Source organism: Sinohyriopsis cumingii, chromosome 4, assembly GCF_028554795.1.
Source record: "Sinohyriopsis cumingii isolate HCF-2022 chromosome 4, ASM2855479v2, whole genome shotgun sequence".
Classification (NCBI taxonomy): domain Eukaryota; kingdom Metazoa; phylum Mollusca; class Bivalvia; order Unionida; family Unionidae; genus Sinohyriopsis; species Sinohyriopsis cumingii.
Window position 1 is genome coordinate 11638877 of NC_142964.1, and position 25457 is coordinate 11664333.

At 34.0% G+C, this 25457-nt stretch overlaps 1 protein-coding gene across 3 annotated transcripts in view; it reads left to right on the forward strand.

Moving 5' to 3' along the window:
* The window catches only part of LOC149800628 (coiled-coil domain-containing protein 87-like), a 136902-nt gene that overhangs the window by 97118 nt on the left and 14327 nt on the right, over positions 1 to 25457 (forward strand). For all 3 annotated transcript variants that reach the window (XM_089954623.1, XM_089954625.1, XM_089954624.1), the window contains 5 exons: positions 1012 to 1127; positions 2427 to 2538; positions 11491 to 11572; positions 16735 to 16869; positions 20953 to 21067. In XM_089954623.1, coding sequence (XP_089810749.1) covers positions 1012 to 1127; positions 2427 to 2538; positions 11491 to 11572; positions 16735 to 16869; positions 20953 to 21067 — 560 coding nt within the window. The remainder of the gene's footprint in view (positions 1 to 1011; positions 1128 to 2426; positions 2539 to 11490; positions 11573 to 16734; positions 16870 to 20952; positions 21068 to 25457) is intronic.

The window sequence follows — 25457 nt, forward strand, 5'->3', positions numbered from 1 at the left end:
TTGTTTTCTTCTACATTTACTGCTGTTTAAAATAATTTTACATGTAGTTTTCCAGTATCATTAATAGCAGTGATGTCAACTTTGTGATGATGACGATCAGCAGCAGCAACATTAACAATATCTCCATGGCAACAACAGAGACTTTAAGAAAGAATTTCATAGTCTTGATAAACAAACCATCTTTTGGGCACTTTAATTAACTTTTGTAATTCTAAAAGTCAAATAACTTAAATGCAGAAAAAAATGTAAGCAGATGTGTCTTGAATTGTTTGGAAAGGATGATAAACATTTGTTCTGTATAACACGGAGTGTGTGTGTGCATATATATGCAGATTTTTTCATTTAACTCTATAGAAAAGTACTGGATGTTCCAAAGAAGTAATTGTTCTTGGAAAAGTTTTGTTTTTTTCTACAGAGTAAATGTCAACTATTGGAGACTTTTGCAGTTTAGATTAATTGGATGTAAATTCTCTTTTGTACATTTTTGTAAAGATCTAAGTTGTCAAGGTTTTTTTGTAACTGTGGCAACCTTACTTCACATCACAAAAACTAAATATATAGTTAGCAGAACTTGCATAATATTCATTGTTAAACCATGGAACCTCTATAATCTCCATTTATCATTAAGAGTGCCTGATAAATAGAATTGTATTGCAAGTTTTAATTGTAAGAACATTTCTGTTTTAAACACTGACTATAATATTAATTGAAATAAGGTAATATAAATTTTTATTTGCTTTATTTGCAGCCTAATTGCCATTTATACTCACTTATAAGTCAGGACCAACTGCAAACAACATAGACCCTGATCTCCATCCCATATTGTGCTGCAAAATGGGTTGGATTAGTTTACAGTTGGACTCAGTTTTTAAGTATATGTGTTATATAGTATGCATTGTGACAAGGAGGGAATTTTGAAAATCTGTGTTTAGAATGGATTGAATCACTGAATTTGTAGAACTTTGATTATACTTAATATATTATGACTGACAGAATTTACATTTATTTCAGAGAGAGGGAGAAAAAGATTGAGGATTTGAAGAAAGTGAAGACAGAATATAAGGAAGGTCTTTGGAATGTCAACTCTGTTATGATGGGTGGACTTGGCAAGGATCCAGTTCTAGAAGGCATGGTTTCTGTTTTTCCTCATCTGCATTAGCAGATGGTATTGAATATTGGCAGTGATGACAGAGTTGAAATTGTATTATCATCTTCAAAATGTTATGATTTTCTGCCTTAAGTTTGTGTTAAAGTTTTCGCAGGTCATAGAGCATCTTAGTACAATGCTCAGAAACAATTTGCTTTATTGTATGTAATTTGTGTACACTAATGTTTTTTCATGTTCAAAATAAATGTAAGTACAAGTATTTATTATTGTCATTCTTATAAGTATCATATCTTGAACAAAATATTACAGGAAAAAAATAATTATAATTCTCATGGAAAATTAGGGGTACACATAATTACAGACAATACAGTTCTGCAGAACCATTCCTTTGTCTCAGTAGTTACAGTTAATTTGATGTAAAAGAGTTTGATTCAGGATGCTTTTGTAGTGCTGTGGTAATATACTTGCCTTGCAGCTCTATTGCACTGGGTTGGATCCCTAATAAATTTAAATGTAAAAGTTATTGGACACCCATCCATGGTTGCTTCTTTCCTCCAATTCACTGCTGTCCTCCACTTTTGATGTTCAGTTCATACTCATGACTTTGGGTAGTTAATGTTCGCCTCATATTCATGATTTTGGGGTAGATAATGTTTGCCTTGTACTCATGATTTTGGGTAATTAATGTTTGCCTCATACTCATGATTTTGGGTAGTTAATGTTTGCCTCATACTCATGATTTTGGGTAGTTAATGTTTGCCTCATACTCATGATTTTGGGTAGTTAATGTTCTCCTCTTACTCATGATTTTGGGTAGTTAATGTTCTCCTCATCCTCATGATTTTGGGTAGTTAATGTTCTCCTCTTACTCATGATTTTGGGTAGTTAATGTTCTCCTCATCCTCATGAGTTTGGGTAGTTAATGTTCTCATACTCATGATTTTGGGTAGTTAATGTTCTCCTCATCCTCATGAGTTTGGGTAGTTAATGTTCTCCTCATGCTCATGATTTTGGGTAGTTAATAAGATATTGATCGTTAATGACATCTAATATACTTTATACAGTAATTTACTGTTTTTTAAGAATCTTTTTGCCTCTATTATTTCTCTCTGCTTTTTTCTGTTCTTTTGTCTCAATTGATCTGTTTCTTCAAGATTTTACTTTTTTTTCTAAAGATAACTTTTGAACATAGTAGCATAACTATAGAAGAAAATACAATCTATTTAAATATTATGTCATAAATATTTGTCCCACAGTTGATGTAAAAGCATAAACACATCAAAATTTATTGCTCACCTCCAGTTTATGCCTCTTTCAGAGGATGAAGACCAAGCTTTGTCCCGAAGTATAAAATCTGCTGATACATCAAGGTCTGCCAAAACATTGCAGGAGAAAGCAGCAGCTAGACTGTCTGCTAAGATACAGGCCAGGTAAAAACTTTGGTCATACCATCAAGAAAAAAATTTGCTTAAGTCATGTTAAAATCTTCTTCAACACAATCCAGAGTTTTTGTTAGTGAAAATCTGTGCCCTAGGGGCATCCAGATTCCACCCCAATTTGCTAAATTTCTCAAAGTGTCCCCTCAAATTCAGATTTTTAATTCTCTTGCTTCTGAATTTAATTGGACTTTTTGGCAAAGTTAAAGATAGTTAAAAAGATGAAAAATGTTCACATTGGAATATTTTTATTGTTGAAAAGAAAAAGGGTAGAGGAATTTCTCTGTTTGGAGAAAATCTCAAGTTTTGCTCATTATTATAATTAAGAACTGTGAGATTTCGGTATCAATATCATAGCAACAAGCACCAATTTATGACCCATAATTATCATTTATATTATTTAAATGACATGGCTTTTTAACTCAGAAAATGTAAATACCAGGGGTGAAATGATTCATCAGTATATCAATGCATCAACAATTTTGCTGTAATAATACACATATCGATAGAAGACATGGAGAATCAATACAAAACAATACTTACAATATGCAAGGCATTTTAATCTTCAGTAATCATGAGTAATTATTATTAGATCGCTATTCTTTAAATTTTGAATTCATCTGAAACAACATCTGCAGTCACAGCACTCATTTTTATTTGTAAAAATGAAAAAGACTGTTGAGAATACTTGACATCTACAAATTAACATAAAGTGATGTGGTTCATAATCTGCGCCCCACTCCAAATTCCATGTTAATTATCTTAACCCAGCAGCATGTTCAGCATATTGGATAAATTCTAAATGTGTTCAAATGTATAATGAAGTATTTACTCATCACTGAATAACCAAAGTTTCTATGTTGAATTGTATCTTGTCTACTTTGGTCGATTTGAAAGCTACACTACGGGTGTGTCACAAAGTGAAATATGTTACATTGAACTCTCATTGGTGGTTATTGCTTGTTCTGGTCAAGGTTAAACAATAACCAACATTCAGAAATTAATTTAGCTTATTTACTGCATGATAAAAAGGAAGTATTGGGAAAAGCAACAGAAATTTCAAAGTCAATAATTGATATTTAAAGTACTTAAATAGAGATACCGTCAGTTTGTGCAGTTGTGTGAATCATGCAAAGTTTGTATGAATTTGCTCACTTGGTGAACAGTGATGTGCAAGAATTAGTTGCAAGTCCTGCAGATGAAAATCTGCTTGGTGAAGTATACAGTTTAATATTTAACTGTTCTTATTGTGATATTTGTTTTTTCGGGTAGGCAACTGTTTATTAATCTGAGTTCTTCAAACATGACATGAATGGTTGTTAAATTGACTTTGATTTGCACATTGTGTCCTGGAATAAGCATTATGGTATAGTTTGAACCTTCCATCAAGAAAGTTTACAAATGCATGTTTAAAATATGGGCTACATGGAAAACCAAAAGCATCTGATCCCCAGCATGATTCATCTCCAGATTACAATTACATCTGGAAAATGCTGGCTGATGATAGTGATGATGAAAATAATTTTTTAAGTTATGAATTGTATCAGATTATTGGAGCTCAAAAAGTGTTTATGGAGATATCTGTGAGTGATTTTGAACCAAAAATGGTGTTAAATATGAGGCAGATGTACATGTTGGATGGACAAAAATAGACAGCATAATGGTCAGACTCCCTTTCAGCAGTATTTTGAAATTGAATGTAGAAAGGGCAGAATATTGAGCCTTATTAAAATACAGACAATTCAGTTTAAAGTAGAATGCATTTCCATATTTTTAAATCCATCAATTTAGCCTCATAGATCATATGGTACAAATCCATTTATCGATATCAGGGTTAGGATAAAAATGAATAAAAAAGGATGAAAAAATTAAATTAAGAATTAAAGATATTTATGTGAATCCCTCTGTGTACACAAGCAGACTATGCCATTGATGGACTAAAAACCCTAACACCGCATCATGGAACAGATAAGAAATTTGGCATAGTAGTCAGTAAATTACTGATTTAACAAAGAAAGTTTATGTTGGTGAAAAATCCTATTTTGTAGCAGATGTATCCTAAAGATAATATCTGTGAGCTCTGGAAAATTGTACATAACAGTCATACAGATCAGTTTTCCAACATATTCAAGCTGACAAAGCTAGCTATGTATATGCCCCTTCAGAACAAAGCACAGAACAGTATTCATACGCAGATAAGGAACAGAGTATGCTCAGAAATTATTGACAAATTAATGCTTTTACAACTAGAGGTGACATCTTTTAAAGATTTTAATTTCATTAGAGCTCTAAGAAAATGCTGAAGGAAGAAAGAGAGACATAATGAAGTGTTAGTTAAATATTGAACTATGGCCATTTCCTCCTCCCCTTCCTTCTTTTCTACTCCCCCCTTCTTTCGGTGACAAAGGGGGAGGTCCCAGTTAAGATAAAATCCTGGCAGCATCTCTCCTTAAATTGTTCATAGGGAACAAATTTGGAATTTCTCTTTTTTTGTGCAGGGATATTAAGCAGTGAATGAAGGTGCTGTTGGAATAAATAAAATTAGCAAAGGGGCACATTTAAAACTGTTCAAATTTATCACCTTGTGTAAATTTTTAGCGAATTATAGAATAGGATTAGTTGTCAGCAGTTTTCCTTCTTCATTAACAAATACAAATACCTGTGGTTAGATCAGTCTTTTGAATTAGCAGACAGTACTCATTCTCAGATTTGTTCTGGATGAGATTTTCTTTGCATGAGAAATTTAATTATTCTTCTGTTTTGAAGATAACATTGTAATGTCTTCCAGGTTTAAGTGAGGCATGTAATTGGTAATAAGATATTTTCAAAGCATTCATGCAGTGTAAAACAAAGAGCCTAGTGGCTAAGTGAGTTAAATGGAGCCAACATTGAATGGCCTAAAATGTTTAATAAAACTCAGACAACTGAAAGTGGTCAGTTTCAAAGTATTTTTGTTATCTTGTCATCGAAGAGAATTGCATATAAATATATTATAAATTAAATATATTATAAATATATGTCTATCTGTAATCTGCATACTGAAAATACAACCAGTATGTCAACTTACATAAAAGGGCACATCCTACCTTCCAGAGATGGAAATACTATCAGGTTCATATTTGTATCAATATGTATCATATTGCAGGCTGTGTATCATGAACCTTATCAATACACAGCACAGGTGTATCTTTTCACCCCTAATAAATACTAATTTTCAGAAAGAACTGATGCCATATGCATCATACAGTAATATTCACCTCTTTTCTGTTGCTATGAATGATGATAATACATGTAATAAGCCATCAGGCTCAGGCTTCAGTGACCCCCACCCACCTCACCCCTGTGATTCAGCAAACTTAATACCAGATAAAAAAATAATTGCTGTTCTTACATAAAAAGAAAGAATGTAAATTTTTAGATTCAGGTTCAAATTTCTGTAATGAAAGTGCTGATCCATTATTTTGGCTTTACTTAATCCTTTTCCAAGGCAGCCAATCAGCTGACAAATCAGTTGAGTGCCTCGCATGAGCATCAACTTTGAAATCTGTTGAGATATAATTACTTTAGCAAGTCATTCAGTATAATAAATCTATATAGCAAATACCTTATCTAAATATCTATATAGCAAATACCTTAAGTTGACAGGTAAATATGTGATATATGAAACATATTTTGATTGATGTGCAAGTCTGGGAGGGCTGAATTCTTGAGGTAGCAGAATTTCTAACATTAATTTGATTGGGTAAGTATTTTCAGAGTATTGGCATAAACATGACAAGGTTGGTATTAACAAGAGACATGCTTTTCACAAGGACAGACAGAGGCAGCCAACCTAGGCAACTGAAAGTCTAGGAATAGTACAGTTTCAGCTGATAGAAACCTATATTTGGTACCTTAGAAAAAGAGTTCCTGATCTCACTATGATCGAAAAAAGTGTATCCAAGTTTCCATTCCAGGAAGCAACAAATATACATGATACTCTGAAAACAGAACACCAGCCCATGCAGCTTAACCCCAAGCTTATGGATTTACCTATGTACATTTTAGTTGACTATACCAATTAATGTTATTGCAAATATACGTGATACCCTGGAAATAGAACACCAGCCCATGCAGCTTAACCCCAAGCTTATGTATTTACCTATGTACATTTTAGTTGACTATACCAATTAATGTTATTGCAAATATACGTGATACCCTGGAAATAGAACACCAGCCCATGCAGCTTAAACCCAAGCTTATGTATTTACCTATGTACATTTTAGTTGACTATACCAATTAATGTTATTGCAAATATACATGATACCCTGGAAATAGAACACCAGCCCGTGCAGGTTAATCCCAAGCTGATGTATTTACCCATGTACATTTTAGTTGACTATACCAATTAATGTTATTGCAAATATACATGATACACTGGAAATAGAACACCAGCCCGTGCAGCTTAACCCCAAGTTTATGTATCTACCCATGTACATTTTAGTTGACTATACCAATTAATGTTATTGCAAATATACATGATACACTGGAAATAGAACACCAGCCCATGCAGCTTAACCCCAAGCTTATGTATTTACCCATGAACATTTTAGTTGACTATACCAATTAATGTTATTGCAAATATACATGATACCCTGGAAATAGAACACCAGCCCATGCAGCTTAACCCCAAGCTGATGTATTTACCCATGTACATTTTAGTTGACTATACCAATTAATGTTATTGCAAATATACATGATACATTGGAAATAGAACACCAGCCCGTGCAGCTTAACCCCAAGCTGATGTATTTACCCATGTACATTTTAGTTGACTATACCAATTAATGTTATTGCAAATATACATGATACCCTGGAAATAGAACACCAGCCCGTGCAGGTTAACCCCAAGCTGATGTATTTACCCATGTACATTTTAGTTGACTATACCAATTAATGTTATTGCAAATATACATGATACCCTGGAAATAGAACACCAGCCCGTGCAGCTTAACCCCAAGCTGATGTATTTACCCATGTACATTTTAGTTGACTATACCAATTAATGTTATTGCAAATATACATGATACCCTGGAAATAGAACACCAGCCCGTGCAGCTTAACCCCAAGCTTATGTATTTACCCATGTACATTTTAGTTGACTATGTGTTACTGATGATCATTGTTAGATGTAGATGCATGTCAGCATATTTAATTCTATTTGCATAATAGATTATTTTCATAAATAACAGTCACAAGATTTTGTTGCACAAGGCCTTTGGAAATGTGTGTCTTAAGTTGAATGTTATTCGGTAAAAACATAATATGATAAACTGTTACTGGATAGCCTTATGATAATTACCAAAAGAGTATTTAAAATTCCATCCAAAAAGTGTAGGTTACTGTCAGTATGTATCCACCATATAAATGTGAATAAAGATAGACTATAATATGCTACAGGAAAAAATGGAAGACATATTATTACAGGTTGTATGTTGTTTTTTTTTCTAATTTCAGAAGATTTTGTTTGCATTTAGTTTTCTTCTGTTTTCTTTGACAGTGATGTCATTTTCTTTCATAATGTTTGTATTTGGTTATTTATTTCTCATTCATTATTTAATATGATGCATTGTTGGTATAACATCATAATGATGGTACTTAAATGGTCAAATTGTATTGTGGAATGTACTGTAGGTTGAAGTCTTCACATAGGTCAATTATCAGATCATTGATTTCGTTCACCTTGGTGTCCACACAAGGAGGTAGTCCTGATATTATTATTTTATATGTATTTGGGCTGCAATACCTAGCAGCATACAGTAAACTTTCAAAATCTGTTCTGATTTGATTTAGTCACCTTCCCTCACCTGCTTTATTTTCACCTACAAAGATAATAATTTGGTTGTATTTGGTTAGGTCAGTATTCATTATTCTGTCCTGATGTTGTCAATTTTTTTACACAGTGGCATGTAGCTTGAAGCATTGGTTTCAGATCTTAAATAAAACACAGAAGAAATGGGAAATTGTTGTACCTTGTATTATACATTTATATATTAAAAAATAATACTAGCCCCTGTATCAATGCAGGTTTGGGGATTGGTTTATCGAATTACAAGACAAGCTGATTTTACAGAAAAGTCAGGCCTTGTTTATGCACCAATATAGTATATAATTTTGAAGGTATTTTGTCAAAATTTAAATCAACCCTTTTCTATGTTTTTTTTAAATGAATAATGTTTAATCAAGTCATCTTAAGGAGTTTATGTTTGAAAAATCTTGTTTGGGATTTTATTGGCACAGATAAATTCAGGGTTAAACTTTTTAATTACAAGATAAGATTATAATACTTTGCTTTTATTGTTTTGTTTTTTTCATACTGTGATAGCAAATGTTTAACGTACATACATACATACATACATACATACATACATACATATTGCCCTAGAGTTCTTTAGAATTAAAGGTTTGAAAGGAAATAGAACTAATTTATGTTCATTATGTTGTTTCCACATAGCAACATATAGCATGGCAGCAAAGTAAAGTTAGAGATTTTATTCTGCACATTGAAATGACTTTACTTGCCAAATTATAGGAATATAGTCAAACTTGTTTTGTGTGATACATTTTTTGGTTTTGTGCATGATCATCTTTTCTGACTTAGATGTTTTAGAGAGTCTTGAAAGAGGAACATCTTTAGATTTAAAAATGTTTATTTTATAATCTAAAATGTATTTTAATTCCATTCAGTAATGGTCATATTTGAACCTTGAAAAAATTTATTTCATCCTGGAAAAACCCTGGAAATGACCTGGAAATTTATCTTTAGAAAAGTGCGGGAACCATGTGCAATAGACATGTTTGTCAGCAATTCCTTTTTCCCATGGACCGTCAGAACTGCTCATAATGAATGAACTGTGTCAAGTTGATTGTAAAATTTCTTATGTAACAGCTCTGTCTCAGCTTTAATAGCATACATTTTATTTCCATGGAAATTAGAAATTAATGAAAACCTACCTTTAAAACATATAACAAGTGTTTTATATAGCAAGGACCATCTGTAGATAAACTCTGGTGTTTTATATAGCAAGGACCATCCGTACATAAGCTCTGGTGTTTTATATAGCAAGGACCATCTGTACATAAGCTCTGGTGTTTTATATAGCAAGGACCATCTGTACATAAGCTCTGGTGTTTTATATAGCAAGGACCATCTGTACATAAGCTCTGGTGTTTTATATAGCAAGGACCATCTGTACATAAACTCTGGTGTTTTATATAGCAAGGACCATCCGTACATAAGCTCTGGTGTTTTATATAGCAAGGACCATCTGTACATAAACTCTAGTGTTTTATATAGCAAGACATCTGTACATAAACTCTAGTGTTTTATATAGCAAGGACCATCTGTACATAAACTCTAGTGTTTTATATAGCAAGGACCATCTGTACATAAACTCTGGTGTTTTATATAGCAAGGACCATCTGTACATAAGCTCTGGTGTTTTATATAGCAAAGACCATCTGTACATAAGATCTGGTGTTTTATCTTTGTGATTAGCAGTATTATTTTTGTCCATGTACACCATTGGTAAAAGCTAATTAAATCTTGTCCACAACAGATTATACTTTGATCTATTTTATCAGATTTGCCCCCAACCATCCTTACAATTTGCAAGGCATTTCACAAAATTTGTCTCAACCTTCCTTACAGTTTGAAAGGCAATTGATGAGATTTTCCCCCACCCTCCTTACAGTTTAAAAAGGCAATTGATGGGATTTGCCCCAATCTTCCTTATAATTTGAAAGGCAGTTGATAAGATTTTCCCCAACCCTCCTTACAGTTTAAAAGGCAATTGATGAGGTGTGTGCCAACCCTCCTCACAGTTTCAAAGGCAGTTGATAAGATTCGCCCCAACCCTCCTTATAACTTGAAAGGGCGATTGATATGATTTGCCCCAACCCTTCTCACAGTTTGACAAGCGACTGTTAAGGATTGCACCAAAATAAACACAAATGCAATTAGGGTTTTAACTAAGCACTGTTTTCTTTTAATGATTCTTTTATTTTTATGCTTACTATATAATCCTTGAATAATACCATATGAAGAATATAAATATTTTACTTACTACCAGTATAGATAAACAATTTCATCATGATAAGGGATTCTTTAGCTTTTATTGGCTTTCTTAGCATCAAGATGAGTTGCCAAGATTAATTTTAAAAACTTTCAGTAGAAATTTTTGCAGAATGTTTTTGGCTTTATTTGTGTTCTGTTATATTCATGTTCTGTTAGATGTTATTTCTATAAATTATGGTTTTTAGTTGCAAATTACCAAATTTATCCATATAGGATTATAATATAAATAAGGATTTTGTTGATATGAGCAATATAGAAAATGGATCTCTTCATTACATGTACTTTGTAACAATACCAGTGTGCTTATTAGATAAACTGAAAGAATTATATGAAATGTTCGCCATAATGAATGAATACTATTTTTAAACTACAACAAAGACAATGCTGCATTTTGTTTATTAGAGATTGCATACTTTCATATTGGAACTTTCTTCTAACAAGAAAAAGACATCTTTATCAAGTCACAAATTGTCAGCATGTTGATAATAATTGGAAGATCTATTTAATACAGCATATACATTTGGCTTTATCTGTACTTTTAATACAGCATATACATTTGGCTTTATTTGTACTTTTAATACAGCATATACATTTGGCTTTATTTATACTTTTAGTACAGTATATACATTTGGCTTTATTTGTACTTTTAATACAGCATATACATTTGGCTTTATCTGTACTTTTAATACAGCATATACATTTGGCTTTATCTGTACTTTTAATACAGCATATACATTTGGCTTTATTTGTACTTTTAATACAGCATATACATTTGGCTTTATTTGTACTTTTAATACAGCATATACATTTGGCTTTATTTGTACTTTCAGAGATGCAGCTCAGTCTCGTCTTTCTAAGGTGACCACTTTAACCACTATGAGTAAAACTGACTTTGATAGTCCATCAGGAGAGGTAAATACTGGTTTAAAAAAATATCACTGTGTTTATCTGTTGATCCTATTTTCTTAGCATAAATCCAGCTGCTTAGTTTTCTCTGATAATTTTTGTACCCTCTGTCAGTATTATCCCTTGACAGCTTTGTAAAAAATTTATAACCAGAATAGTCCAACATGTGGTTTAGAATTTAGGGGGACCTCTATGTATCTTATCTGCATAAAAGGTCAGGTGAAGTTATTATATGGCCCTTCACCTGTCATGCATTGTCTGTTCTATGTCAGCTGTTATGCATTGCTCGTTTATTTTACAAGCAAAATAGTCAAACCTGTGATTCGGAATTCAGGGGGACCTCTGTGTACCTTAAATATCTGTAAGGTCAGATGAAGTTATGATACGGCCCATCATCTGAGATGCGTTGTCATGTGTCAGCTGTTATGTATTCTTCATTCACACTTTTTATTCACAACTTCTCAAAAAGCACTCATTTAATTTACACCTTTATCAAGGAAGCATCCTGGCATCAAGGTCTTTAAATGGATGATTAATTAAATCATTTTCTTGGGAAAAAGTGATAAATGGTAAAATGTTTTAAGTAATCAATGATTTAGTGATTAAAAATTATTGCAAATTAATTACCTTTGAAAAGTGAAGAAAGAGATTTAATGCTTCTGTTGCATGAGATGAGACAAAAGAAAGCAGAGCTTGTCAACAGTCTTATATTCAGAGATGATAGGGTGTTTTAAAGTGTGTGGTACATTTTTGGCCAGCAAGCCTAGCATTAAGAAGACTTGTCCAACTCTGACCCTGTAGCAGTCTATAGGGGCCAGACCCTGTAGCAGTCTATAGGGGCCAGACCCTGTAGCAGCCTATAGGGGCCAGACCCTGTAACATCCTATAGGGGCCAGACCCTGTAGCAGCCTATAGGGGCCAGACCCTGTTACAGCCTATAGGGGCCAGATACAGAGTCAAAGGAAACTCGGACTATGCAAATATCAAGCTTGCTTCTAAATATGGTGTTTCTTGTCCCAAACGAAATAGCACACAGAAAAGTCAGATTTGAATGCTATCTGAATCTTCATGACTTCAACCTAAGAGGACTGCTTGATCTTAGCAGTTTTTTAGGTAGACTTTCACATATTCCCGTATTCTGGCAAGGACTCAAATTTGAGTCAGTAACACTGACACAAATCCACCATGGCTTTAATTCTTCCCAAAATAATGTGAAAAGTAGTTAAAGATGCATTATGTCAAGAATTGAAGTTCGTTCTTTGAGCTTGACTGGTTGCACATCCATATTTTGCACATCCATTTAGTTTGCTTTAATTCAAGAAAGCAGGCATGAGTAGATTTAAGGTGCCAAATTCAAGTCACATTACAAGCGTCATGGCGAACAAATGAATCCTTTTCCTTTTCTTCATTGCTTCAGTCATTTTCCTTTCTTCTGCTTGCTTGGTGCAGCCACTCATCCTCTGTGAAGGCACTTGCATAAACAATTGTTTTTCTTTTCTTTGCTTTTGATACCACAACTCTTTTAAGCTGTCAAACATGTCAGAAATGGACTTTTTCCAAATTTCTTCAACAGCAGATGTTGTTAATGATACTCCAGGGTCCTCATCTAATTGTTCAAGGGCTGTACTTAAAGGCCATTCGTGATAGTGGTGGGTATATTTTTGGGGCCTCAGCTACTGGAGTTGGGGCTGATCCTAGGATTTCTGCTGCTGGTGATGGTGCTGTTACTGGTGTCTCTGCTGGTAATGAAGAAGCTGTTCCTGTGCCCTCAGCTGCTGCTGGTGATGTTCCAGGTAGATCATTGTGGCTGTGCTGAATTACCACATTGGATACAGCTGTGGACTCTGTTGTATCTATATTCATCTCTGTATTTCCAACAAGTGATGGGGCCAAATCATTTGACTTAAGGATGGAGAGGGTAAATGATGAGCAAAGAAATTTGGCATAAACTTTACCAAAATCTTGCCAAATGCAAGCCTACTTTCTTCTCTGCCTGGATTTTCTTCCATAAATAGTTTGCTTTCTCTTTTGTAATGTTCTTTCAAAGGCTTGAAACACCCCCTGTCAGTGGCTGTAGTTTGTGTGTTGCATGACCATAACGATTTAAAGAACTACCGCCCAGTTTCTAATGTCCCATTCATATCAAAAATCTTAAAAAAGTTTGTTCTATCCCAGCTTGTATCTCATCTGAATTCAAACAGTCTTTTTAGCAATGTACAATCTGCATATTGCCCTTGCCACAGTACTGAAACTACTCTTCTAAAAGTAGTTAATGACATTCTCTCTGCGTTGGATAGCAGAAAGATTACAAGGCTGCATATCTTGAGCTGAGAAGCATCAGCTCAATTCACAAATATCTTTCAGTTGATGCCACTAAAACACTTGTGTGCTCATTAGTACTTTCAAGACTGGACTATTGTAACTCAATTCTGTCTGGTTCATCTCAATATCTACTCCAGAAACTTCAAAAAGTTCAAAACACAGCTGCTCGGATCATACTTAGAGTACCACGATCAGAGCATACCTCCCCGCTGCTCTGTACCCTACACTGGCTATCCATTCGATCCAGAATCAAACACAAAATTTGTTCTCTGTGCTATATTTCACTGTCGGACTCTAGTCCAACATACCTATCCGATCTCACCCATGTGTACACACCAGCAAGATACTCACGCTCCTCTTCTGACAATCGTATACTCATTATTCCCACTATGAAAACAAAGTCATATGGACAGCGTTCTTTTGCATACCAGGGCCCAGCAATGTGGAATGAATTGCCCACTGAACTTAGACACAAAGACACAGTGATGACATTCAAGAGGGCTCTCAAAACTCACTTATTTCGACTGCAAGAACAAACTTAAAGACCTAATAATGTTTCCTACCTGAAATATTCTAAGCATGTTTTTTATTTTTTTTTTAACGTTTTTCTAATTTTATGGTGTTTGTTTTTGTAATAATATTATTATATGTTTTTATCTTACAGGTGTTGTCTAATGTTGTAAAGCGCTTAGAGCTTCTAAAGATTAGGCGCTATACAAAGTCATTATTATTTTTATTATTATTTTGTGGAGGAAGTGCAAAGAGAATTATGCTTTGCTGTATTTTCTCACAACATTCAACTTGACATGACTACTGTGACCATCAATTACTAGTTATACTATTCTTGCTGGTGGAATGTGCCATACAGAATGCTCAGTTACCCATGTTTCAAAGAGCTCTGAGTATATCCAACCAATTTGACTGATGCATACTCTAGTACAAGGTGATGTACCCTGCAATGTATCGTGATACATGCCCTGTTGACCAGTGAATATTGCCTATTGTGGGATGAGGAGGCCGGATATAGGAATGCCTTTTGCCATTTCTAAGCTGTAGAATTTGATGGCCTCCTGCATAGATTTTATATCTGATGTTCTTCTCACTTTTTCTTTTCTTATTTTACCTATTATTCAATGAAACTTTATTTACCTATTATTCACTGAAACTTTACTTACCCATTTTTCACTGAAATTTTTATTCAGGGTTAGCAGATAGAAAGCTGTAGAAGCTATAGAATATAATACTGGATGAGTTAGGTGAAAATATTAATATCGTGTCTGCTATAGTGATATTGCAAGATGGAAAAGTGATTCATGATTCTTGTTAAGAATGAATAAATTGCATCAAGGGGTTTCAGAAATGTTTAAATAAACACCATAATAAAAAGATTAACAGTCATTTCTGATGTCAACAAAGCCAGAAAGGTCACTACTGTTTTGCTATTTACTAACATGAGTACAACAATAGAAATTATTACATCATACATGTTAAAAGGCAGGATCTGATTCAGCTATGCTTAAACTACTTGTCCATGATTGTCTGAAGATAAGGATTATTATAAACTTTTCGGCACTTCTTAATGATGTGTATTACACTGTTTTATTAACAGTATTGATGAGGTGTAGTGATGAGATATTTGAGACTTTTTAAAATGATATATTTAATTAATAATAATGATAATAATAATAAACAAAATGTTGGTGAAAAGATTGTATTTTCAGTGGTCAGGGTTAATGTAGAGTACTGGCAAATTTGTATGATTCTGAATTCATTAATTAAACATATTCCAAATGTCATCAACAACTTATCAATGCAGTTTTGTCAGGAATACCTGCTAAATCATTTGCAATATCAATTGAAGTGGTTTTTATCTTCATTACAATCTTAATTTACTTGAAATATTAACCTGACTGTTGTATTTAATAATCACCTACAAAGAAATACAGTGTAGGTGCCAGACTAGACAGATTAGATGTTCAGTCAAATAGAACAAGAATTGACCTTTACCATGTCAGATTCTTAAGCAATATCAAGCATATATTTTTTTACTGGGAATGCAATATTACAGTTTTGGAAGTAACTGTTTGAATCCCAGAAGTGCTGCCAAAGTCACCAGTTTTAGTACAAATCACATTTTTAACCTTTCTTATGATTGGAGGATTGTCATATTTCAAAATGATAGGTGGGAAGAGGTCAGATGTTACATATGATAATGTAGTTATAACTTACTACCTTGCAATAAATAGTTCTAAATATTTTTATTGTTTTTCTATTAATACATGTTGACCAATAACACCTCGATTGACATTACATGTTATAAGCCAAATCTAAAAAAGAAAAAAAAATGTACATGGTATAAGCAGTCTTTAAAAAAATTAGCATTAATAGTCTTTCCTGTGTTTTTTTTCTTCTTTAATATGCACACTTTTGGCCAGCTTTCCTGTGTTTTTTTTCTTTAATATGCACACTTTTGGCCAGCTTTCATGTGTGTTTTTTATCTTTAATATGCACACTTTTGGCCAGCTTTCCTGTGTTTTTTGTTTTCTTTAATGTGCACACTTTTGGCCAGCTTTCATTTACTAAAATTGATGCAGATTAGGATAATCTTCTTGAATTGTATTGAACTGCCATCAAATCACAGAAAAGTTAGTTTTATTCCAATCACATCTACAGGAAACTGTAAATGTCATAAAAGTCTCTTTCACTTTTTCATTTCAAACCTATTGGGGAACAAATAACATGCATCATATATCTAGGATTTCTTAGGGACTAGTTACTTGTATTTATAACAATGTATATTATTGCCAAATATGGAAATTATTGTATTACATAATTTGACATGTTAGAGTGAGATGGAAGCACCCCTGACACCCCAAGAGAGGTTGGAAAGAGTGTGGAAGAATCTTGAGATGCCTGACTCTCAGAAATTGGACATGGCAATAAAGTACAGCTGCAATGAATTCTACAACAAACTCAGTGAGGTAGTACTATTAATATTTATTTGTACCTTTTTCATTGATATACATTTTTTATTATCATATTATAGTATCCTTTATTTTCATTGGTTTAAACAATATTATAGTGCATGAGTAGAAATGAAACACCTGTCAAGATAAATCACATAAGCTGAACTTTAAAAGAAGCCAATGCAGCCAACAACACAAAAGCTAATCAGTTATTACAGTACATGTGTATGATCTCTTCTGTAAAACAATGTCCATCACATTGAACCATCGATTACTTTCTAATGACTGTGGTGTTAACACATTAGGTGAAGAATATAAAATTCAGCTTAGACCCCTGTAGTTTTGGATAATTTCATTCCATGCATGAACCCAACAATTGATCAGCTGCCCTTGCTTGATGTAATTAACAATTAGTGTCAGCAATTTATGTATTCAGAGCCCATCAAAGTGCAAAGATGTCAACTAAATTGCAAAACAATGAATCACTCCTTTCATTGAGCCTGCTTCATTTATACACCAACTTCAACCACTAGACTGTACTTAAAGCCTTGAAAATCATTTGGATTCATGCAGAATATAACATTGCAGCTCCTGCAAAATGTCTCAAAGATTGGACCTAATTATCCACTGGCTTTGAGAATGCTAGATTTATTTAATTCCACAATTTTAGAAATATTGACAAACATTTGTGTATACCAGCAGACATGGTTGACATGATGCTGATTCATAGGTTTTGTTTGAAAATCAGTGAGGTGTGAGCTTCAATCCATAATGATTGATGTATATATAGAGTGTTTCATTATTAATTGTGCTTCTGGACTAAGAATGCATGGATAAAATTAAACATGCTTTCACAAGAATTTTAACTTTTCTGCAACTATTTCACTTGAATAAAGAATTGATTTGAATAAAGAATAAATTTTGAATAAAGAATTGATTTGAATAAGTATTAAAACTAACTTTCATTTATAGTATTATTTCTTATACTTCTTCCTTCCTTTCTATCTTTCATATGTGGCTTTTTTGTGTGTTGAGCCTTTAAATTCTTGGTTTAGGGCAACAATGAAATCAATGAAAATTAGCAATACTACAGTACCTGATATTGTAATTAATTTACATCAAGAAATTTGTTTTGTACAGTTTATTATCCCTGCCTATCAGAATGCACCTGAAATTCAACTATGAAAAATTGTCATACTGATGGAAAGGAGCCTTTGTATGAAAATAATTTACATTCTTAGTGTTTTGTGCTTGTATGTGCTATGACGAGAAAATTGTTTCTTGGTTTTATATTCATATATGAGAGATATTTTGACCTAGTTCATTTCACCTTTTTATTTTGTATTCTTTCAGACAGATTTGTATACAATTGCTGTTATAATAGAAAGCCCTCAAGTTGGGGGTTTGAAGTTATGTTGATGGTGACTAGGTTTTTGTTTCATCTGGTCATAGTCATAGAAAGCTTATAGATGGTCTGTTGTCCATCATGTGTCCCTTCATTATACATCCATGAGTATATGTTTGTTATCATTAATCCTCCTCCTCAACTACTTGCACAATTGGCATGAATCTTTAAACACACATTCATTCCAAGATCTGGTTGGTCCTAAGTAAAAATGATATTGCTTAACAGCCTATATGACTACCACAGTGGCCAGATTGAAAGTTTTGTTATTGCCTCTCCTTCTCAGTGGATGCTTATATCAGAATGGATTTGTATCCAAACGATTTCTATTGATGTCTTGTTGCTCATGAATGAAAGGGGGGCGACTCTGAGAGTTTATATGGCCAGCACAGCAGCCATCTTGAAAATCTTATATTGCTGCTCCTCCTAAACAGAAAGTCTTACAAGCATGGGGATTTCACAAGAATGCTTACTATGGCATCTAGTTAGTCATAAATTAAAAGGATGCTGATTATTTGTCCAGTATGACCACCACGATGGTCATCGTGAAACTTTTGTTATTGCTAGTCCTTTTGACTGGATGGTTATGCCAGCATGGGATTTTCAACAAGAGGCTTATTATAATGTGTGTTTGTTTTAAATGTAGTGGTGTTGATCTGATGTCCAGTATGTCCACCATAGTGGCCATCTTGAAAATCTTGTTTTAATACTTCTTAATTCATAATAATATAAACATTAAGTTTTCAATAAAAAAATATATGATCTTGAGTTGGACCTCAATGAAAATGTTTCATATCTGAAATCCAGCATGTCCACCATGGTGGCCATCTTGAAAATCCTGTTATTGCTATTCATCCTGAGCAGACTGTCATATCTTCATGGGGATTTCACTAAAAGTCTTCTTGGGTTTTCTAGTTGGTCCTATATAAAATTGTGCTGATCAGTGATGGCCTTTATGTCACTACTTCTCTTGACTTGTTGGTCATAAGGTTTTCACTAAAGCACTTCTCACTATTTGTAGTTGGTCTGAAATGAAAATGGTGTCATTGTTTTGAAATTGAATAACCATCCTGAAAATCTTTATATGGCTATATTTCCAGACAGATGGTTTCATCATCATGGGGTTGCCACTAACCACTATTATAGCAATATTTAACAGGTTCTTAATAAGACAGTGGTAGTCATCTGACTTCCAACATGGCACTATAGTTACAGATTTAAAATCACAGCTACTCTTGCATGATTGATTGCATTAACCGAGGGTTTTCATCAAATACTTCTTGCAATATTTCATTTGGTTTTGAATACAAAAAATGCAGATCAAACCACCAAGATATGTACATTGTTGTGAAGGAGTTTTGAAAACCAGATTTAATTGGCCTTGGTGTTAGAACCAAGTCAAATCATTGCTTGCATTTTTGTACTTCACTGAGCTTAGGAACATAGCATCTTGTTGATATACAAGTCAGGTTAGACTGGACTTTAGTAGCATTCCAATGAGCAGCCTTGGATGGCTGAGTGATCTAAATACTCACCTTTACCCATCACACCTATAATGTCTGAATGGGTTTCAGTCTGCGACTCAGCCATAGTGGGTATATGAGAAGGCTTGCCAGTAGTTTCCCCTGGGTCATTGGTTCTTACCAGGGTTTTTCTAAATTTTTCCTCCACCAGTTATACTGGCCACTATATATAGCCTGTCTTGTAATGAAAAATAGCATTAAACCCAAAACAACAATAACATTAGCTTTCCAATGAACAAGTTGATTGCCAGCACTTTGGCATTGATTTGAAAGTCAAAGGTTTTGGCTTAAGGTTTTTAATTGCTTTGACTTATGAGCATGTGAACACAAACAAGTTTGAATGGATTTTTATCAAATCCAGTTTTTGAATATATCTAATGAAAGCATTTAATGATGCTAGTTAAATAATGTGGGTGTTTTATGAAACAGTATTAAATTATTGATTTAAAACTTTGCATATTGGTATATCTTGACATCAAGACAAGTTTAATGATTTTCTATCCATGATGCCTGGTTGAAGTCAGTGGCCATAATATAAAATTATAATGGACGCTTACAGCTTAATATGTTAACTCAGTCATGCAAGAAAATAATTTATTTTACCAAATTTGTTATCATGGAGATTCTTAAGAATATCAGAGATGGTTTTAATACTTGTCAGTAAAACAGAAGAATTGGATGTATCTTGAATCCCTGGATAAAACTTTTGACTAGTAGCATGTCAGTTACTTTTTTGTTGTTAGGTACTTTTATGTGGATATACAGCCTGTTGTTATGTACTTTTATTTGGATATACAGCTTGTTGTTAGGTACTTTTATGTGGATATACAGCCTGTTGTTAGGTACTTTTATGTGGATATACGACCTGTTGTTAGGTACTTTTATATGGATATACAGCCTGTTGTTAGGTACTTTTATGTGGATATACGACCTATTGTTAGGTAATTTTATATGGATATACAGCCTGTTGTTAGGTACTTTTATGTGGATATATGGCCTCACATTCTCATATTTTATACTGTCCTGCATTCAGGACATCTCCAGAGTATTCTGTGATCTGAAAGATGCAAGTAAACCTTGTCAAAGCGATATTGATCTGAGCCCTTAAAGGCTGCCTTTCTTCATCTTCAGGTATGCTTTATCTTTATGAATGTTCTCTTTCTATTCCAGGCCATATTAAGGTGGGAGAAGGTGACAGAACTGATACTAAAGAGAGAGGATCTGTTGACAAAGTTGGAAAGGTTTGAAAGGAATGCTTCCGATCCGAACCGATTTTTTGAAAAAGGTATCTTATGAATTCATAATATCCAACATTTTAGAGTTTCCACATTTTGATGTTTAAGCTTCTTGGTAGTATCTTTTTGTCATCAATCCATTTGTATGTCTGTTTGCTTTTGCCTTGTGACAAGTATAGCTCAGTATTCATGATATAAATTGGAACCTTGCTGGCTTAAATTCTGATTGGGGAGGATGGGGCACTTAGTTTGGGTGTACTCAAACACCAGCATTCACACAAATGGGTTCTTAAGTCGAATTAAATTTTTAAAAACTATATAACAAAACTGCAGATGGCTGGTATAGCCCTCTCTCAAGTTCAAAAAATGGATCCATGGTTCCCTGCTTTGAATTAGATTTATCATAAAAGCTAGGTCACCATGGGCAACATGCCACTAACATTTACTCCTCGCTTGTTAAGCAGTTTTTATGGAGCAGATATTTTAACAAAACAAAACAAAATAATGCCAGTTTATGGGTTTATTTATTAATTGATGTACACATTTAATTAGCAGTTTTTATCCAAAGCCTACAGGACACCACCATGTTAGTTAAACATTATTTCTGCTTTGAATACATTGCCAATTATAATACCTTATAAGTACAGTCAAACCCGGTTATCTCGATTACGTCGGGGGTGTAAAAAAATCGTCGACATAACCGTGTCCCGAGATATCCGGGTTCATAAAAACCGGTAATTTTAAAAATGTCCTTGAGCATTACTCCTGTCTCTTGCTGGTGTTTACTGGAATCCCCTCCCACTGCATGTTACAATAAAATAAACAAAACGCTTAATTGATAATAAAATGAAATGAACTAACCTGGTGTTGTTATCATTTATTCCTTTTTTATCATCATAAGTAATTTATTAAAGAAAAAATATATCTATGAACTCCTTATATCACATGTAGCGTATGCATCCATTACTGTAGTGTGCATCACTTATGTCAGATAACACACTACGCATTTTTATAATTGATGTGAATATTGAAAAACAAATCATGTTTGGTTGTACTCAGAGGTTTGAATATGTTATCAGATTGAAAAATGGATCAAAGAAAATCACAAACGAGAGAGTGAGAGAGAAACATCCACCGATTGCTTTCAGGCACCCGCCATTCACGCATAACGCGGTGTTAGGTGCAAAATAACCAAGATTGTATTATATCCAGGTTAATATATGACAGTATCTCGCAGATAAAGATCAATAAATGTTTTCGAAAATACATGTACATGTACATGTACATTGACTGTGAGTGCAAATGACACTCCTTTCACTAGCATGGGTTACAAAGAGTATTTATTAAAGCAAGTTAATGTTGAGTAGACTACTTACCCCGCAGGCATCAATGCGAGTTTGTATCAATTATGATTCCAGATGGCAAATAAATAGATGCGCGGGTGGTGAATAAACACATCCGGTAGCGAGCAGTAAACTAATTCTTTGAACTTACCGGCAGGATCGCATTGATAATAGACAACTGCCGTGCTCACCCACGTGTAGAAGGGTTACAAGCAATCACAGTGTATTTTCTTCCTCCCAATGCTACCAGTAAGCTTCAGCCACTCGACCAAGGAATAATTCAGGCTTTTAAAATCCATTATCGGAAAGCTTTAGTTTGCAATTATTTGCTTGCAGTTGAGGAAAAGCGATCCTATAAACCAACTCTGCTAGACGCCATCATGTATGCCCGTGCAGCTTGGAATAGTGTATCGCCGAAAACCATTCAAAACTGCTGGTTCCATTGTATTTTTCCGGAAATTTCTGATGAAGAATTTCACCAGCAGTGTTTAATTGCACAAGAAATTAAAGAGCCTCAATCAGAAATAGGTCTTGAAGCGATGGCTGATGAGATTGCGGAAATAAACATGTGACTACTGCCGTAACGGACCAAAATTGTGCCTGAAAATCGATCGCTTTTGCTGACTATTTCTTGTACAATTTCTGTGAGATTGACGTTAAAAAGTTGCATTTCGTCGAATTAAGCGGGTCCACATGTTACTTCGGACCGAAACTTATGCCCGACATAACCGGGTTATCGACTTAACAGAGGTCGAGATAAGCGGGTAAAAAATAGCATAACAAAGAAGAATTTTTTCGGGACCGGACCAAAACGCTCGACATAAGCGGGTTGTTGAGATAACCGAGGTCGAGATAAGTGGGTTTGACTGTACCACTACCTTACAAATCCATGGCCATCTTGAGAATCTTGTTATTGCTTCTCCTCCTGAACAGAATGGCATTTTCACTAAAAGACTTCCTATGATCTCCTGTTAGTCCAAAATAAAAATTATTTTGATCTGACTTCCAGCATGATGGCCACAGCAGCCATATTGAAAATCTTCTTATCACTACTCCTTGTACATGGATGGTCACATCAGCATGGGGCTTTTCAGTGAAACACATGTCTGATTGGTCCTAAATGAAAATGGTGATGATATGATATCCAGTATGGTTGCTAAGACAGTCATCTTGAAAACCTGGTGATCACAACTTCTCTTTCACAGATGGTCCTATCAACACAGGATATCACTAAAAGACTTCTTATGATGTGTAGCTGATCCTAAATGGAAATGGTGGTGATCTGGCATCCAGCATGGCCATTACTGAAGCCCTCTTAAAAATCTTGTTATGACAACTCTACTTGAACATAAAGTCATATTGATATGGGATTTTCATCAAAAGACTTCTTATGATGTCTGTTTGGTGTTAAATGAAAATGAAAATGATCTGACATCCCATATTGTCATCACATCAGCCATCTTGAAAATATTGCTTTTGCTACTATCCAAATGGATGGCTATTTCAGGATGGGGTTTACACCATTAGAATTGTTATGATGCCTACTTGATCTTGAATGACAATGTTGACAGTCATACATCTGATGTAACTGCCACAACAGTCCTAAACTCTTCTTATCCCTTCTTTTCCCCCTGAATGGATCATCATTTTGAAATGGATTATTTTTTTCTCCAAAAGACGTCTGATGTTGTCTGCTTTGTCCTTAATGAAAATGTGACAAGCTGACATACATTATGTGTACCACAGCAGCTGATTTGAAAGTCAGTGTTGTCACTGAAGAATATAAGAGATGGTCCAACACTCAGAAATTACAAGGAAGAAACGGTCTTATTTTCAATTCCTGGAAATTCATTTTACCCTGTAGAGCATCAGTCCTTTCAAGAGATTATTTTTTTCCAATTTTAAAACATTTAGAAATTTCTGGTGTTTTGTGATCCATGGATGATCTTCTGAAGAACAACGAAGAACAAATATCTTTATCATGAATATATAATGCATTTATGGCACAACTTGAATATACAATGCGTTTATGGTCCAACTTGAATAGATAATGCGTTTATGGCCCAACTTGAATACATAATGCGTTTATGGCCCAACTTGTATATATAATGCATTTATGGCCCAACTTGAATATATAATGCATTTATGGCCCAACTTGAATATATAATGCATTTATGGCCCAACTTGAATACATATTGCATTTATGGCCCAACTTGAATAAATAATGCATTTATGGCCCAACTTGAATATACAATGTGTTTATGGTCCAACTTGAATATACAATGTATTTATGGCCCAGCTTGAATATACAATGTGTTTATGGTCCAACTTGAATAGATAATGCGTTTATGGCCCAACTTGAATAGATAATGCATTTATGGTCCAACTTGAATATATAATGCATTTATGGCCCAACTTGAATATATAATGCATTTATGGCCCAACTTGAATACATAATGCATTTATGGCCCAACTTGAATATATAATGCATTTATGGCCCAACTTGAATATATAATGCATTTATGGCCCAACTTGAATACGTAATGCATTTATGGCCCAACTTGAATAAATAATGCATTTATGGCCCAACTTGAATATATAATGCATTTATGGCCCAACTTGAATACATAATGCATTTATGGCCCAACTTGAATATATAATGCATTTATGGCACAACTCGAATACATAATGTATTTATAGCCCAACTTGAATAGATAATGCATTTATGGTCCAACTTGAATATATAATGCATTTATGGCCCAACTTGAATACATAATGCATTTATGGCCCAACTTGAATACGTAATGCATTTATGGCCCAACTTGAATAAATAATGCATTTATGGCCCAACTTGAATACATAATGCATTTATGGCCCAACTTGAATATATAATGCATTTATGGCCCAACTTGAATACGTAATGCATTTATGGCCCAACTTGAATATACAATGCATTTATGGCCCAACTTGAATACATAATGCATTTATGGCCCAACTTGAATATATAATGCATTTATGGCACAACTTGAATAAATAATGCATTTATGGCCCAACTTGAATATATAATGCATTTATGGTCCAACTTGAATATATAATG